This window comes from Aplidium turbinatum, chromosome 5 (genome assembly GCF_918807975.1).
Source record: "Aplidium turbinatum chromosome 5, kaAplTurb1.1, whole genome shotgun sequence".
Taxonomy (NCBI): domain Eukaryota; kingdom Metazoa; phylum Chordata; class Ascidiacea; order Aplousobranchia; family Polyclinidae; genus Aplidium; species Aplidium turbinatum.
The window spans coordinates 11173578-11188518 of record NC_137476.1 but is presented as its reverse complement, the minus strand read 5'-3'; the positions used below and the strand labels follow the sequence as shown (position 1 = coordinate 11188518).

The 14941-nt window shown below is 43.1% G+C and overlaps 1 protein-coding gene across 1 annotated transcript; it reads left to right on the top strand.

The window, feature by feature from the left end:
* Positions 1 to 1850: 1850 nt before the first annotated feature.
* On the top strand, positions 1851 to 5460 carry LOC145770937 (uncharacterized). Its single transcript, XM_082582679.1, has 3 exons — positions 1851 to 2255; positions 3548 to 4169; positions 4316 to 5460. The coding sequence occupies exons 1-3, from the start codon at positions 1851 to 1853 to the stop codon at positions 5458 to 5460; spliced, it is 2172 nt and encodes a 723-aa protein (XP_082438805.1).
* The last annotated feature ends 9481 nt before the right edge of the window (positions 5461 to 14941 follow it).

The following is a 14941-nucleotide window of genomic DNA, read 5'->3' as shown; positions in this document are numbered from 1 at the left end:
TCTTTTCGTTGTTCAGCCCTCAACTGAGCGTCTTTGAGTGCGAACTCAGCAGCTCTCGCTTCGGCTTTCGCGGCGGCCTCAGCTGCTCTCGCGGCGGCCTCTGCAGCTCTCGCAGCAGCCTCAGCTCGTATGGCCTCAGCTCTCGCTTCGGCCTCAGCTTGTATCTGGAGCTCCTCTCGTTTTAAATGTAGGTTAATTTGTGTAACTATCCGTGACGAGCTCTCAGACATCCTAGTGCTTACATTTGAGGCGCTATCCTCAGGATGTATGTCAGCATCCAACATATCTGAGAACTCACTTTCTTTTTCTTCAAAGTTATTTTTTAAAGAGTTAAATTCGGGATCTACCCTATCACGAAGTTCTGCCAAGATTGCAGAGTTAAAGATTTTAGTCAAAAGAGCATGGAAATGCAGCAATTCCTCTTCTAAAGTAGATAACTTAGATCTAAAAATTAACAGTTCCTGCTTATCACTCAAAGAACCTAGGGCTACAGAAAGTTTCCCAATTTGAGTCAAAATATCCCGTCTAAGATGCCGGGCCTCTCGAACTGACTTAGCCTCATCGTTATTGGGTCTCTCCCCAGAATGGCCTGCCCGACCGCAAAGAACATCATCAGGCTTAAACTCAGTCGAGTCTACGGCGGTCGAGTCCTTGTCGCCACCGAGTGTAGACATATTAAATGTTGGGGCTAAATTAACAATTAAAAAAATTAAGTTACACAAACACACAAAATTATTAGGCTACAGTAGTTATAAAAAACTTAACTTGCCAAGACCGTAAAAATACAAAAAAGAATTTAAATGCACGATACCGTAGCTGTACGAGTATAAAGTCCACAAAACTTGCTTGGATTCTTCCACTTGAATCTACAAGCACAGATGGATTGTCTTTTAATCTTCTTTCTTGCCAATGAATGTCAAAGTTATTTTTCTTCTGTACCAAACTGAGAAGAAATGTCTTTGCTTTTCTTTGCTTCTGTAAGAGTGATAGACTACCAACCAACAAATCTTCTTTTATTATTTCTTGTACTTCTAAGTAGTTCTTCTGCACTAGCTGACAACAAACACGTCGTTTATTTTTATGCCTTCAAGTGCTTCTTGGCCTACCAGCTAACAAAATCGTTTTTTTTTTTTTTTTTTTTTGCTTTAATTTCTTCTTGACCTACCAACTGACAAGAACTCGTCTTTTATTTTTTATGGTCACAGCGGTAAACCATAATCTCTTCGTGGGAAAATTGTAACATAAGATTCCCGAATCCGTTCGTCTGCATGTAGGTGACCGAAAAATAAACACTCTTTCGAAACGTCTTTTCAAAACTGTATTCCTGTAAAATTAGCCCGCGGTTATCGAAATCGAAATGCAACGCCTTGCACCTCTAAAAACTGTCACTACGATACAGATTACTTGGATAAAAGACGGAGAATTTGTCCAGCTAGCAAGCACCAAATAAACCAGTTAAATGTGCGACCGACTTCCAACAAACAACTTCGAGAATGAATCAGAAAAATTTGTGATAACTCAAAGGCACGAGAGCAGTTCGTGTTACGCAATTTCATGTCCAAACAGGTTTCAACTGAAACAGGTTTAAACAGGTTTGACACGAGTCTTACGGACGATGGTGCAATTTTGGCTCATGTTTTAGGAATTTCCATGACGTAATATTCAGTAGACCCGAACGGTTTCTACATGACGTTTGACCAGGCGAACAACCGTCTGGAACACTCACCACTCGACCGACCAGATCGTCAGACCACGAGCGGTGATTGCCACATTGCAAATTGGTCTTGCTGTTCAAGAAGATCATTTGTACAGGTCGAGATTTCTTGTTGATACTTTACAGCTTACACTATATGGGATATTGTACTTCTTACGCAGAAGTCCTGAGGTTTGAAAAGAATGCAGCTGATTGTGTAGCGTCAGAATCCATTGTTCTAGAGAACATAGACCTACTCGAAAGTACAATGTTATTTGCAGCTGACAATGTTGATCATAATATTATCACCCTGGATGGGAAGGGGACTTTCCACGGGATGGGAATGATTGCTGCCTTGACACCGGGTCAGAATGCAAACCGTATGATTCTAAGGCACAACATATCACAACTCAACATCACAGAGAAGACTAGGATTGAAATCATGCAACTCCGCTTTGCCAATGAAGCGCAGAGGACATCACTGGCTGGTTATGTAGCTTTTTCGCTAGATCAAACCCTGAGGAATATTGTGAATGGTGTTGTGGCCGAAGATAACGTTAATGTACATGAACAAACAAAAAAATGATCGACCTAATCGATCAGTAAAACACTTCGGGGTAGCCTAAAGGCTGCGAAGTGATCAATGCCCCAGGTGATGCTGATGTTCCGATTGCGAAGGCTACCGTTGTTAGTGCAGTGTAACACTCGACAACGTTGATTGCAGAAGACACAGATCTGTTGGTCCTGCTTCTTCATTATGCCAATTACTTCTTTCTTCCAAAGCAGACAGCAGCATCTATTGTGAACAAAGATTGTCAAGCGATGGCTGTGATTTTTGGGGGCACGCGGACGGATTTCCTCTCGTCAGCATTGCACTACAGAGTACTAAGAAAAAAAGTCGTCTCTTCCCAATCATTTGTGACACCAGAACACCTACAACCTACTGAGTCATCAACAAAATTTCACTGTCTAAGGGTTTACTACCAAATATTGGTCTGGCTAGGACAGGAGAGTGATATGGAAACTTGCAGGTGGGGTTGGAAACTGGAAGGCAGTCAGTTTGTGACAACAGAGTCGGACATGAATGCGGACCCAGATTCCCTCTTATAGATTATCCACTGCAACTGCAGAACTGCCTGCAGCACTGCCAGGTGTAGCTGCAGGCAGAATAATTTACCCTGTACCTCAGCATGTTGTCAGTGCAACTTGATGCCTGTGACAATACGTAGGCTACAATCAGTCGTTACTGGATGAAGATGATGTGGTATTTACGTCTTGACAACATCTGCAATTTGTGTTTGGTAGTTATGTCATCTGCTGCTTGATTAAGAAGCGCGATGCCTCTGACACCACAAGCATTCTTTCCTTTCAACTGCTTTGCCAGAGCGTCGCAGTCTTGTGTTTGACACCAGCTTAGTGGCCGAGTGGTTTTGCCTTCGGCTCTGGTGCTGGTAGATCTGAGATCGATTCCAGGTCGGGTCAAACCGAAGACTTGAAAAACGGTACCGATTGTGTTCTATCCTGCATAGCGCAGTGAGAATGAATCGGGTAATAATGTGATAACATCGTAAACCTGATACAAATTAAAAATGAGCCCTGTCGCTAAAAGACCTTAGCTGTTGTAGAGCGACAATAAATAAAACCATAACATTATTATCTTGTGTTTGAAACTATATGTTACAGTAGAAGTTTGTGTTGTATGCCTACTACGTTACCTATTGCTATCAGTTTGTCTTTAGTTCTTATTGTTTTGTATTTCTATATTTCAGTGAATAAAAGCCTCAATTGGTTATTAAATGTTTCATCACAATTTTATTCACTTGTATTAATGGATAAGTTGCTGCGACCCAACAGACTGGAACTCCTTCCAGAGGAGCCCGAAGCAAAGAAAATATACGATCACTGGAAAAAACTTTTGAAACTTTTCTAACTGCGGTTGAAAGAAACGAAGGAAATCAAGAAAACATCGACAAGCTGGGGTTACTAGCAAACTCACTCTCACACAGAACCTACGCCTTCATCGCAGATGCAGGGACCTACGCCGCAGCAAGGACAGCGCTCGACAATGCTTATCATAAAAAGAAAAATGTTGTGTTTGCTAGACATTTATTAATGACCAGAGTTCAAAATCCTGAAGAGACCATCGATGAATACATTCACGCATTACGTCAACTAGCAAGAGAATGCGAATTCGAAAACGTAGACGCCGAGACCTACAAAGACGAAATTACAAGAGACGCTTTTATTAATGGCATCAACTTCAATACAATTCGACAGAGATTACTTGAAGAGCAAAAATTGGATTTACCAACTGCCATTAGAAAAGCTCAAATGCTGGACCAAGCCAAAAAACACTCAAATTCTTATTTAACTAATTCACCCCAGCGTGCTTCATCCAATTCTAAGCAATCCAGCAGCGATGTGAAAACGGCAACAATGAAACCTACAGTTTCTAACCGATGCACAAAGCCCAAGTGTTTTTTTGTGGAGGTAATCTCCATACCGGTGGCAGATACTTCTGTCCAGCGAAAGACAAGCTTTGCAATGCTTGTGGCAAGATCGGTCATTTTCAACGTGTTTGCTAAAACAACCTTCGGAAAGCAGCTGCAATACCATTTGCAGGCCAGAAGTCCCCACTTGACGATGACAACACAGCCCATGATGATGCTGAAAAATCTCACTTGTATTCTGTTCTTGGTACAGTCCCAGAATGCTTAAACAAAACCACACTACGTACACAAATTAAAGGGGTGGATTTCGATTGCTTGCTGGACACCTCATCCGACAACTTCATGAGTGCCAAAGCTGCAAAATTTATTAAACTGCAACCTCAAGGCAAGCCATCTAAAGTTTCAATGGCTTCGGACCAACTCACTGCACAAGTGCTGGGGAAGGTGTGTACTGACGTCAAACTTCAAGAGAGAAAGTATGCCAACGTCGTCTTTGGAGTAGTACCAAAACTTTGTGCCGACATCATACTAGGCCAAGGTTTTCTAAACCAGCATGAAGAAGTTGTGTTCAAGCTTGATGGATCACAAAGAAAGTTAGTGATCGGAAACTCTTACTGCGGAGTATCTGCCTCAATCATGGAATCTCCTCGTTTATTCCGAAGTTTGGAACCTAACTCCAAGCCCATCGCTACTAAGTCTCGGAATTTCAATCAAGAAAATCGTAAATTCATCCGGGAGGAGGTAAGCAAACTTTTGTCCGAGAAAATTATCGAACCTTCTTATTCACCTTGGCGAGCGCAAGTGCTGGTTGCAAGAGATGGACGACATAAACCAAGAATGGTTGTTGACTATTCGCAAACTATAAATAGATTTACGTTACTTGATGCTTATCCGCTTCCTAAAATAAGTGATCAAATTGCGAAAATCGCAGAAGGATCTGTGTTTAGCACTTTAGATTTAAAATCCGCTTATTATCAAATTTCGCTTTGTCCTGCTGACCGCCCATTTACGGCTTTTGAAGCCGAAGGAAAATTATTTCAATTCACGCGTTTACCATTTGGTGTTACTAACGGTGTGTCGTTTTTTCAACGAATTGTTGACAAACTGATCGAAAAGCATAATTTGACTGACACCTATGCCTATCTTGATAATATAACTGTGTGTGGCAATGATCGAGCAGATCATGACGCGAAATTAAACGCCTTGTTTGCTGCAGCTAAAGCCGAGGGCTTAACTTTTAATGAATCGAAATGTGTTTTTGCTCGTAATGAGATTGACTTAGGCTACTGGGTTATAGACTTTCACACCGTAAAATAAAACCTGACCCCGAACGCCTTAAACCCTTGCTCGAACTTACCTTGCCGAAATCTAAACCAGAATTACAACGGGTTTTGGGAATGTTTTCTTACTATGCCAAATGGGTACCTGATTTCTCTGAAAAGGTTAGACCTTTAGTACAATCCAATCTATCATCTTCTTTTCCTCTACCCTCTGACGCTATTAAAAGCTTCGAAACTTTACGTGAGGGTCTTGCATCTGCTTGCCTCACCAGTGTCAAAGAAGGAATTCCATTTGTAGTGGAGTGCGACGCTTCGGAGCATACCTTAGCTGCCACTTTAAATCAGGGAGGGCAACCTGTTGCCTTTCACTCTAGAACATTTTCTCGTTGCAAAGCAAATTATTCAACCGTAGAAAAAGAAGCTTCGGCTATCATGGATGCGGTTAGAAAGTGGAGCTATTTATTACATGGCCGCAAGTTTACACTTCTGACAGATCAAAGAGCCGTTTCCTTCATGTTTGACCCAAAACGACTAGGTAAAATTAAAAACAACAAAATCCAGCTCTGGCGTGCCGAATTGGGAAATTTCGATTACGACATCTTGCATCGACCCGGTAAAAGCAATCTAGTTCCAGATGCGTTATCCAGAGCGTGTACACTATCTTCTAACTCGCCCGATCTTACCAAAATCCATGAAAAACTTGGGCACCCTGGCATTACACGTTTGTCCCATTTCATTCGCACTAAAAATCTGCCTTTTTCTATGGAAGATGTCAAATATGTTTGTTTGCACTGCAAAGTCTGCGCTGAATTAAAACCTCGATTTTATCGTAAACCAGCCAAATTGTTGATTAAATCGATGAGACCATGGGAAAGACTTAGCATTGACTTTAAAGGACCCCTCGATGGCAGGAATAAGTATATGTTGATTGTTGTTGATGAATATAGTCGCTATCCTTTCGCATTTGCATGTAAAGACATGACTTCGCCCACTGTTATTCGATGCCTTGGTCAACTCTTTTCTTTATTTGGTCATCCATTGTATATCCACAGCAACCGAGGCTCTTCATTCATGTCTCAAGATCTCAAGCAATATCTTTCAGACAGAGGAATTGCGAGTAGTCGGAGTACACCATACCACCCTACCGGCAACTCTCAATGTGAAAGAATTAACCAAACTGTTTGGAGAACTGTCAAACTCTTGTTAAGAACGTATGACCAGCCTGAGAGCTGCTGGGAGGCAGTTCTACCAGAAGCTCTACACGCAGTACGATCTCTCTTATGCACTGCAACCAACACCACTCCCCACGAACGATTTCTGGGGTTTAGTCGTCGAAGTATGTTCGGTCAATCTCTTCCTAGCTGGCTTATCCAGCCAGGACCAGTCCTACTCCGACGTTTTGTCCGAAATAAAAGCGATCCGCTTGTGGAAGAGGTCGAGCTATTGGACGCAAACCCGAGTTTCGCCCATGTGCGATTTCCCAATGGTCGGGAATCTTCCGTCTCAACCAACGATCTTGCCCCAACACCTAGAAAAAGATCAAACAATGATAACATGATTTCTACTCCTTCTGAATCTCCCTCTCAAACTTCACTCACACAACAAAATCTTACATCAGAACCTCCATGTACACAACAAAACCCTTCACCAGAAACCGCAGGTACACAGCAAAATCTTACACCAGATATTGATGCAGATGCTCATACTTCTTCGGAATCTAATTATGAAATGACTAAATCTCCCTTAACCATTTCTACGCACCCGAGACGTTCTTCTAGAGTAACTAGACCACCTGAAAGATATGGTCACAATATATACGATGTTTGAGGTGCCTGTAGGTAATGCATTTATCTATCATGTATGAAATGTATCTGTTTGTTATTATATCGTTTTGTCAATTTGTTATTGTATTATTCGAAGATGGTGTTCCGAAGATGAAGGAGGGAAGAATGTGGTATTTACGTCTTGACAACATCTGCAATTTGTGTTTGGTAGTTTTGTCATCTGCTGCTTGATTAAGAAGCGCGATGCCTCTGGCACCACAAGCATTCTTTCCTTTCAACTGCTTTGCCAGAGCGTCGCAGTCTTGTGTTTGAAACTATATGTTACAGTAGAAGTTTGTGTTGTATGCCTACTACGTTACCTATTGCTATCAGTTTGTCTTTAGTTCTTATTGTTTTGCATTTCTATATTTCAGTGAATAAAAGCCTCAATTGGTTATTAAATGTTTCATCACAGATGATGACCAGGACTTATTAAGCAACTGAATGTAAATAACTTGATAAGTGGTCTGCGATTCTTGTACTGCCAGTGTTTCACTATTGGTGTTATTTCATATAACTGAATAAGTCTTCCCATTAAACTAATTAGTTAATTTCATTTTGAATTGTTTTAATGAATTCCTTACCACCTTAAACCTAGGGATAGACGCCAGAATTAGAGCTCTAGCATGAATATTAAGTGAATTATTGTCATTATACTGTTTTGGCGGCCATCTTGAAAATGACAACTTTCCGGTGCTCTGATTTTCCTAGATTTTTAATATAGTATTCTTGATGATAAATACTAGAAAAAAACGTTGAAAAACCTTTTGTAGGAATTTTTTGGGGTCAAACCATATATTGACCTGACTACAAGTAAACAAAATTATAGTTTTTAGAACTATTATACATTATAGCGTACCTAGGCTATTATATAATATTTTGTTAATGTCACTTCGTTTAAAGTCAAATATAGTTGTTATTGAGTACCTACTTGCTTATTGATTGTGACAATGATAATATCATATTTTAAAGAAGCCGTAGTATGACGATACTTCGGAAAAATATTCAAATTTTATTTATCCGCCAATTTGAAAAAAACATGGCGGATTTTCAAAACAGGCGGATAACTTTTTTTCACCATAAGATTTTCATGGGGATTTTTTTTTGGTCAATGTACATAACCAACAGAAACAATGTGCAAAGTTTCAGCTTTACACCAATTAAGTCAAGATTCGGCCCTTTTTTTCGCTTCAACGATTGGACTACAAGTCCTGGCATCTGGTAGAGGAAGCACTTCCAGATGACATGGCCCAAATCGCAGACTACCTGAAGCTGTGGATGCTGAAACTGAGCCTGGCGAAGACCACTGTCACACATTTTCACCTGAAGCTGTGGATGCTGAAACTGAGCCTGGCGAAGACCACTGTCACACATTTTCACCTTTGCAACATGGAATCTACGCGCCCATTGTCAGTCTCTCTCAACGGAAACCCACTCCCACACAACCCGTGTCCCACCTACCTAGGAGTGAAGCTCGACCGACAATCAACCTACAAACACCATGCTGAAGCCCTCCATGCTAAGCTATCAGCACGCAACAACTTGCTGAGATGCCTAGCTGGAACATCCTGGGGTGCTAGTACATCCACGCTCCGTACAAGTGCTCTTGCACTTGTTTACAGCACCTCCGAATATGCTTCTCCCACTTGGTGCCGCAGCGTACACACTTGCAAAATTGACACTGCCCTCAACACCATCATGAGAATAATCACTGGTTTTCTGCTTCCAACTCCCACTGACTTTTTGCCGGTACTATAAGGCATCGCCCCAGGTAGACTTCGTAGGGAAAACCACGTACGCAGTGTCTTCCTACAAACTATGTCAAGGGATGACCACCTCCTCAACCAGATTGTCCTAAACTCACACTCCCAAAAGCCCCAGCGCTTGAAATCTCGACGCCCGTTTTCCCGACATGCTGCAGCTATCTGTAAATCCGACTTTTACATTTCCGAAGTTTGGAACAGTGAATGGAGAGAAGTTGCGAGACCAACCCAATTCACTGTCCTTCCCAATACCTACACTCCACCCGGAGCAGAACTACCTCGGAAGGAATGGGTGAAGCTCAATCGCCTGCGGACTGCAGTGGTCCGTTTCAACAGCAACATGTTCCACTGGGGCCTCGCCGATTCAGCATCTTGTGCGTGTGGCTCAGATTTTCAGACTGCACAGCACATTATCTACCATTGTCCTGTATATCAACCCCAGGACAGATATCGTCGTCGTCGTGTGAGCGTCTGGGGCCGAGGGTCTATCCTTTTACCACCCCAGATTCACGATGTTCTCGGACTACACTGGAAGGCTACTAGAGAGCAGCCAGTCTTTGGTTTCATCATCCATGACACGCAGACCTTCCACTCCGTTAGGTGGCTTGAAGATGGAGCAGTCATTGATGATGTGGTCTGCGGTCTGTTTCTCGGCACCACATTCACAGGAGGAGGAAGAGGCCATTCCCCATTGGTGCATGGTTGAGCGGAAAAGCCCGACGCCCGTACGGAGACCGTTGAAGCGCACCCATGCCTGTCTTGGTAGTGTTAGACCGATGGGGCGTGTGTCGGCGTCGGGGATGAACGAATAGAGTCTGGTGGCGGTTGACTTCCATTCAGAACTCCATTTATGGTCGACCAAGCAGCCGCAGAGATGTCTTGTACATCAGCTTCGTTGATAAGAAGTTGAACGGCTGGCACGAATGGGTGTCTTGATTTCAGTCGACGTGGGTGCTCGTTTGGGAGAGCAGAGATCTTGTGGTGGAGAAGGTGGTTAGGCTCCAGTGCCCGTCGACTGAGGGACAGAGTGGCTTCTTCGCGACGAAGCTCAGCGGGTTGGATGCCAGCGAGAATGGTGAGATTGTCCAATGGTGTGGGATGCAGGCATCCGGTCACTGTGCGCAGTGCGCTGTTTATAGCAGTGTCGATGTTATGGCAGTGAGCACTGCGGCACCAAACAGGTGCACAGTACTCTGCTGAAGAATAGTCAAGGGCTAAAGCTATTATACGCAAAGTGTCAGCCCTCGCCCCCCAGCTAGAGCCTGCCAGGCGCTTGAGTAGCGCAGCGCGGGATGTCAGTTTCTTGCGCAGTGACACCAAATGGTGGCGGTATGTGAGCGATCTGTCCAGTGTCACCCCAAGATATCTTGGTTCGGGGCAGAAGGACAGAGATTTTCCGTTGTTCTGGACGTGTAGCTCACGATCAGCTTCTCGATTATGGAGGTGGAAAGCTTCTTCCACAGTTTTGGTTTCGCTGAGTTTCAGTCGCCAGTTCTGGAGATAGGCTGAGAGAGTTTTCATGTCCTGGCTCAAGGTGTCTTCTAAATTTTTCCACGACTTTGTGGAGTGGAGAATTGCCAGGTTGTCGGCATAAGCATATTTTGCAGAGACCGTAGTTGGCAGGTCGTGGGTGTAGATGTTGAAAAGAAGTGGAGCCAGGACCGATCCCTGTGGGACGCCGTTTTTCAGGCGTCTCAGTCAGCTTCGCCGTGAGCTACCGGTGGTGAAGGTGAAGCTTCGATTCCTGACAAGTTCCATAATCATATGAACCATATGTCGGTCAGGAAGCAGGCGAAGCAGCTTGCAAGTAAGGCGCGATGCCATACGGTGTCATAGGCAGCTGTAAGATCTAGAAAGACAGCGCCGGCCTTCTTTTTTGCCTCAAAGCAATCCTCGATGTCTTGGGTTAAGAGTGTGACTTGATCTACGGTGGATTTTCCGCGCCGAAACCCAGCTTGCTCTTTTGGAAGGAGCGGGTCGATAATTGGGTTGACGCGTGCGTAGATCAGTCTTTCGAGGATCGAAAGGAACACAGAGGAGGGATATCGGACGATAACTCTTTAGGTCTTCTGGTGGCTTGTGAGGCTTAGGGATCGCAACTACTAAAGCTCTTCTCCAGATTTTTGGGATTGTGAGGTGGTGCAGGCAGGAAGAGAGGAATCTACGTAACCAGGACTTTAGGGCATGGCCAGCATGGAGCACAAGTTCAGGGCAGATCTTATCTGGCCCTGGAGACTTGTGTGGTTTCACTAGGAGGAGGGCGGTGGCGAATTCCTCTGGGGTGAAGTCTCCAGAGATTGCTTCCTCTTGTGGTGTTTCCACTTGCCAAAGGGCAGATACTTCCTTGGCAACAAGGCGGGATGCCTTGCGGTCCTTTGTCTTGTAGACGCCGTTCTGGACTAGCTGGGAAGCGATGGCATTAGCAGAAACGGGGCACTGACAAGGGGAGTTTGCTGAGCGTCCAGTGAGGTTGTTGATGATGCTCCATGCTTTGCGGCTTGAGTGTGAGAAGTCGATGGTTTGGACAGCTTCGTTCCATCGCTCAAGCTTCTTTGTGTCCAGCCGCTCAAGTAGTCTGGTGGCGGCTCGTTAGAAGCAGCACCACTTGTGGCGCTTAGGTAGGAGCGAAAGAGAGCTTCACACTCAGAGTCCCAGCATGGTGTATAGCTGGTTCGATGGCCACGTGGTATTGTGGCCTTTGCCGCAGTTATTATGGCATTGCAGAAGTCCTGGTATGCCTCATCTGCGTTGCATGTTTCAGGTGATGGTAACTTTGCAGCAGACTCATTGGTCAGGAGGCTGTATTGATTCCAATCGGCTTTTTTGAAGTTCCATTGATTCACCGGTGAACTCGGGACAAGAGCCATAAGTTTTGGGGCGATGATGAGAGACGGCCGGTGTTGGGACCGCGAGAACTTCTCAAGCACACGTCTGTCTGGAAGAGAGCTGTCGACACTCGCGAAGGCCAAGTCAGGGTTTGTCCCTGTTCCCCAGCGGCCGGAGTGGAAACTGGCTGGTTCCTTTAGGTTGAATAGGAGGGCAAGATGGTTTGTAGAGGCCCAGTCAGCCAGCAATTCTCCGTCGCTCCTTGTGTTGTTGTAGCCCCAGTCAATGTGCTGGCAGTTGAAATCGCCAGCGTAGATACTGGGGAAGGGGAACGTTGGAAGGGATAATGACAACATTTGCGAGGGTGGGGCTTTGTAGATGTTGACGATGTTGTGGTCTGAGATACAAATGCACACCCACTCAATCTCAGCATCAATTGGAGATTGGTCGACAAAGGTCCACTTCAGGCTCTCTTGCACAAACGTGGCAGTGCCGTGCTTCCTGCTTAAGGTAGACCCGGCTAGCGTGCAGTTGGGAATAGCTAGCCTATCTGCAGAGGTGCAATGGGTCTCTTGGAGGAGGATGACGAGTGCCCGGTTGGTATGGGCAAGCTGCTCCACAACTTTGATCTTGCTTGTTGTGTAGCCTTCTATGTTGAGCTGCAGAATGGTGGGGCGTCTGAACTTGTCCATTGCCCCTTGCAGCTGTGCCGTCCGGGTGGAGGCTCTTGGTTGACAAGTTTCGTTTGGCATCTGCTTGGGTGCAGATGTTACTCACAGGATGGGGCACGAGGAGCCACTTGACAGATATGTGGACCTCACAACGCTCGATGAACACACAATCCATTGGCTGCTGCGCCTGGATGTAACAACGTGATCTGTGGCGGCCTCAAACGCAAGAAGAAGATCAAACTGGGAAAAGTTTGAGGTACATACTTTACTGTACATATTTTCTATTTACATACGTCGTATAGCTACATATTTTATCACCAGGAAAATTTCCAAATGCTTTCAAACCATCATTGTTTACCAAATGTTTTGCCGTTCTGTTGGGTACTTAATTATGTCTTTCTTCTTTTGTTGCAAAACTGTTTGCGGCTGCGCGGCAGGAAAACTACGTCTTGCGTTGGATAGGTGGAAATAGATTGCCCATAGTTCTCGCGAAATAACCGACTTAAATTTGCATATAACGTCGTGCGAGTAGGCTATAGGTCACTTGTACTCTTTATTTAAATAAATCATTAACAACTACCGTGAAATACAGCGAAGCCTATTTGTAGGAATTTGGTTTCACGTAGGCTACCATTTGCATTAATAGGCTTCTCTCAACTTTCCTGTACGATAATTATAATAAGCAATTTCCCTATTTTCAAGTTGCGTTTACGCAGGGCTGTAACTCACGTGACGAAATCCATGTGTCACGATTTAAGACCAGTGCAGACTTCTACAGTATGACTTACCCCAGAGGGTAGATACGTAGTCAAACAAGATAGCTTCACAACAGTGCTTTACTGAAACGCTGAGAACGTTTTATGACATTTAGCTCGAACAGTTTGTTTCCTATGGGTCCCCGACCCCATGCCGCTAGAAATATAACAAAAGTTTAAACAAAATAAAAATCTCAAAGGAAATGAACAATTATCAAGGTTACTTTTGAGAAATGGAACCAGATACTATACAAAATAAATATTGATTAAGCTGCGGTTAATCAAACATTACTTTGGTGAAATATCACCCAGAAGCAAGTTACAGTCCACAGCACTGCTTCACAACAAACAAAGCTGCCAGGAAAGAGACAGCGACCGATTTGCAATGTCATTTAAGAGAAAAACTTTCCAACGAACATACTTGCCCTGCTGCAGCTCGGGTTCAAATGAAGCTAATTTAAGCTGTAATGCCCCAATAGTTTGTATGAGATCTACTTTCTCAGAGCGAAATTAGATAATAATTATTTACGTCTCCTTCAGTCTGTTCTTTTAGGTTTTTCCAACTTCTCCCAAGTTCAACACAGGTGGTTAGATGTAAGCAGAAGCGGGTCTATAAACACTTTGTGGTACCGGTACCATAGTTAAAGAGAAGCAAAATTCTAAGAGGGAAAGGTGAAAGTTGAAGTCCCAAATACAGCAGAAAAAGTTTTAACAGAGAGGTAGGCCTATAGGTAACTTTCTCAAAAACATTTTAACAAATTTAAACTTGGTTTAATTACTTTTTGCGTATTTTTTGTTCAGTAACGCTTCTTGTTTAAAACGGACTGTTTATATTTAACTATCAAATCAAAGCTAGATTTTTGAAAACTGTGTAACCTTTGTCTGCAACTCCGGAGTTTAAAACTCTATATTAGTGATGTCAAGGATTGGGTCATTTCGCCTACACGTTAGTAGATCAATCATGCTGTTTAAATTGCTACGAATATACAGTATAAGAAGAAATAAATCAAATATAGTTATACTATCTGAACCCTTGACAACCTGTTTCACCTAAATGAATCATCAGAAGGTACTTATTCAAACAGAATCTAAATAAATTTATTACCGGTACCGAAAAGAAAAAATACAATATCATATTAGGTAACTTTATCCCTTCCACATTAGCATCAACAGTAGATTGCATCCAAACCTTACAAAAGAAAATGTCGACAAAAGTGTTAAGTGTTTATTTAGAGCTGTGAGATTTTTTAGTTAGCTACCATTAAAAATGTAAATAAGCCGACCTCCTTTAAGAATATACTGTAAATATGTGCAGTACCTAGCCTATAGCAATATGCAATCTCAATATAATGCTTTTTTGTAGATTTATTGTGTATATAAAAATATGTTGTTTTGATGACTCGAATACTATCCAAATTTCTCCAGTCTTTTGTCTAATGTCTCGTTACAAGAAAATAGGATTACAACCATGACATTGCAGATTGTGTTTGCTTTACAAATGTTTTCCATTAAATGCTTGTGTCAACCTTTTTGTTTGTCTGGTAATACATTACTAATTTAATTTAAGTGTAAAACTGGGTGCAAAATTTTCTTTTCAGATTTGTAGCCCCTTAAACAAGATGTGGTTTTTGGAAGGCACTCCTTCCTTTACTATTATTACAACCTCTATTTTGTTTGCCA

Coding starts and splice junctions, on each gene's coding strand:
- LOC145770937 (XM_082582679.1), top strand. CDS start 1,851: ATGGGATATTGTACTTCTTACGCAGAAGTCCTGAGGTTTGAAAAGAAT. Junction 2,256..3,547: donor TGGCCGAAGATAACGTTAAT/GTACATGAACAA, acceptor GCGACCCAACAG/ACTGGAACTCCTTCCAGAGG. Junction 4,170..4,315: donor CCGATGCACAAAGCCCAAGT/GTTTTTTTGTGG, acceptor TACCATTTGCAG/GCCAGAAGTCCCCACTTGAC.